General features: G+C 38.9%; 1 protein-coding gene across 1 annotated transcript in view; it reads right to left on the minus strand.

Moving 5' to 3' along the window:
- Window positions 1–3030, minus strand: part of SARC_09912 (hypothetical protein) — a gene marked incomplete at its 3' end in the record, with an annotated part of 6169 nt that overhangs the window by 1693 nt on the left and 1446 nt on the right. Inside the window, exons 2-4 of the mRNA XM_014296058.1 lie at window positions 2739–2884; window positions 1632–1696; window positions 277–410 (exon numbers count right to left, since the gene is read on the minus strand). Coding sequence (XP_014151533.1) covers window positions 277–410; window positions 1632–1696; window positions 2739–2884 — 345 coding nt within the window. The remainder of the gene's footprint in view (window positions 1–276; window positions 411–1631; window positions 1697–2738; window positions 2885–3030) is intronic.

Below are 3030 nucleotides of genomic sequence, written 5' to 3' on the forward strand. Positions count from 1 at the left end.
ATAATAATAATAATAATAATAATAATAATAATATATATACTTATATATATATATATATATATATATATATATATATATATATATATATATATAATAATGAACAACGATATATAATATATTATACATAAGATATGATATAATGATATAAATGATATAATAATATTATAATATATATATAATATATATACTATATATACATATAGACACACACACACACACACACACACACATATATATATATATGTGGGTGCGTGCTAAAACAAATCTGGCACGTACCTGTGGATGGTATATAAACGATGTGAATCGTACACTCGGCCTCCTCTGCGGGTAGGTATCAGGCATCTTCATATCGAATCTGAATATGCCATCGATATACGGGCCTTTTGTGGGGAACACCACACCGTGCCACACTGGACGTGCAACGAGTAGATGGATTGTTTGACTATAATTAGAATGAGAGTTCCACCTTGATAGATACGCTTACTAGCCGGCCGTATGTTCTGAGTAGACAGGTGTGTGGAATACTACCTGCAAGCATGCCATTTGCTATACATTGGAAACAACTCCTATTCACAGGTATATTGATAGACAAACTGTATGTCTAATTGATAGATGTTTATACGCAAGGAATCAGCGCATGCCACTCGTGTGCACGCATGAGATCTGCGCATATATATATATATATATATTCCGGCGTGGAAAGGCTCACGCAGATACTCTGAGTTCCTCAAACCAAAAGGAGCCATCGAGTGATCAGACATAACGTACACGTATAGCGTATATTATATATATCGAGCACCCCAGAAACATCAGCAAGTAATCAAATATATCTTCACACACATCTGTATCCGTTCGAATGCTATTTAATGCGTAACCTCATACAGTCACACACAACGATCTAGCACGCATTGGATTCATTTTCATTACGTTTTCTACGAAGGGGTTGTTCTACAAAGTGACCACACACACACACACACACACACACACACACACACACACACACATATATATATATATTAACGACTGGTGTGTAGAGACCAACAGAACGAAGTGGAAATACGTTGATCGTCAAACACCTACACACACCGCTGCATCCGGTGGTACGTTTACTATGCAACCACATACAGTCGCACCCTATAGCCGCACACGGACAATTATATCCTTGCTTGCGATAGGGGCCTGTTTCTGTAGGTACATACGTGGGTTTTTTTCCAGAACGGGTGTCTGGCAGCAGGCAGAATAAGGTTGAAACATATTGAAATACGTGTGTTGAAACCCTGCTACTAACTGTATCTTATACGAAGCTATACTACAAGCTCACCTGACCAACTCAAGGTACACAGGTTTTGCAAACATATCATGAATACGTACGTAACGCATTCTCTATATGAAACCTATGAGACATTGCATATACCAACGTGCACATATACATATATTGCATACATATGGGTTTCGACAGAGTCTATCTCGATATAAATATATAGGGTTAGGAGCCGTTTGCCTACGACCAAATATAGCTGCAAAAAAACCCCACTCACACCACCTTCCTGTATAACCACAGAGAAACCAGGAACACTTTTCACATCGCATTGCACACACTTAATACAAATGTACTACAACGTGATACTTACGCAGATCAAACTCTGTGGACGGATGCACATACAGACCCCTTCCTATTTGTGATGAGAGTGCCGCGCTGTACAGAAGGATATCACATAAGTCATTGTTACAAATGAGATTTATAATATTCATGATCAGTGTTTCAGATGGTAATCGGGATCTGACGAAGCCGAATATTTGATTGACACGCATGTGTGAGTGTGTTGACATACATGAGAGGATGTTTTGGGTGAAACAAGAGATTCTTTGCTACCCATGCAAGTACGGGTGCTTAAATAAACTGCACGTCTCATAGCGGTTTATGAAATGCTACGCAGCACTCCCAAATCTCCAATAATGTTGATATGCATCACTGCTTATATCATTGGTGGCTATTTTTGTTGATATGTATCACTGATTATATCATTGGTGGCTATTTTTGTTGATATACATCACTGCTTGTATCATTGGTGGCTATTTTTGTTGATATACATCACTGCTTATATCATTAATGGCTATTTTTGTTGATATACATCACTGCTAATAAGGTGGCTATTTTTGTTGTGCGCAGAACTTGCGTATTCGATTGCTATCAATGGACGTTCATTGCATCGTATAGGCTATAGCATATCCTTAGTCTAAACTGTAATTGTTAAACATATCACAGTGCTACAGCTACCATCGCAGTACCGAACTGCAGATCTTTGGCGTATATCTCTCAGAGGAAGACATGCACAGCCTAGCAGTCGGTGAGTTCCGCTCGACTCGGTCTACGACTGTATTTTACATAGCAATACTTCTTACTGGCGATTTAATACCACAAGCCAAACTACGCTTTGGAAACAAGTTCACTCTTGTTAAATGACTCAGATTTTGCGTATTGGTCTGCTGTAGATGAATCTAAGTGAGTGTCGGGCCATACAGCACAATCACATGCACTACTCAAAATAAAATCTCAAATCTATCTTTGTCCATATGATTTTGATAACACCAATTGATTGGACTCTCGGAGAGACCTTTCACACATCGCTAGAGAGCCCGTTTCCAAACTGAGTAGTTGATCACCCCCCACTACTTCAACACTCCAACAGCACCCAATCATTGAACTCAGCCAACTACTATATCACAAATAAACATACAGATCTTGAGCGTAAACCTTCCGTAAGAATATCTTGCGCAAACCAACAGCTCTTAGTGATTTCTCCACGCGAGGCTGCAGCTTTGGTATGATCCCTTCGCCCGTGTGGTAAATTTGATCGCCATATACTCGCTTCTCGGTCTCGTCCTGAACCGTGATTGCATAACTCAACATAAGTATCTTCGACTAGGAATGTTTTAGCGACTATAGATGTGCGCACACGGCTAAAAATGATATGCGATGAATATCCTAGTAGACTGATATACAATGCTTATGTATATATATATAAATAT

Source organism: Sphaeroforma arctica (assembly GCF_001186125.1).
Source record: "Sphaeroforma arctica JP610 unplaced genomic scaffold supercont1.1079, whole genome shotgun sequence".
Lineage (NCBI taxonomy): Eukaryota > Ichthyosporea > Ichthyophonida > Sphaeroforma > Sphaeroforma arctica.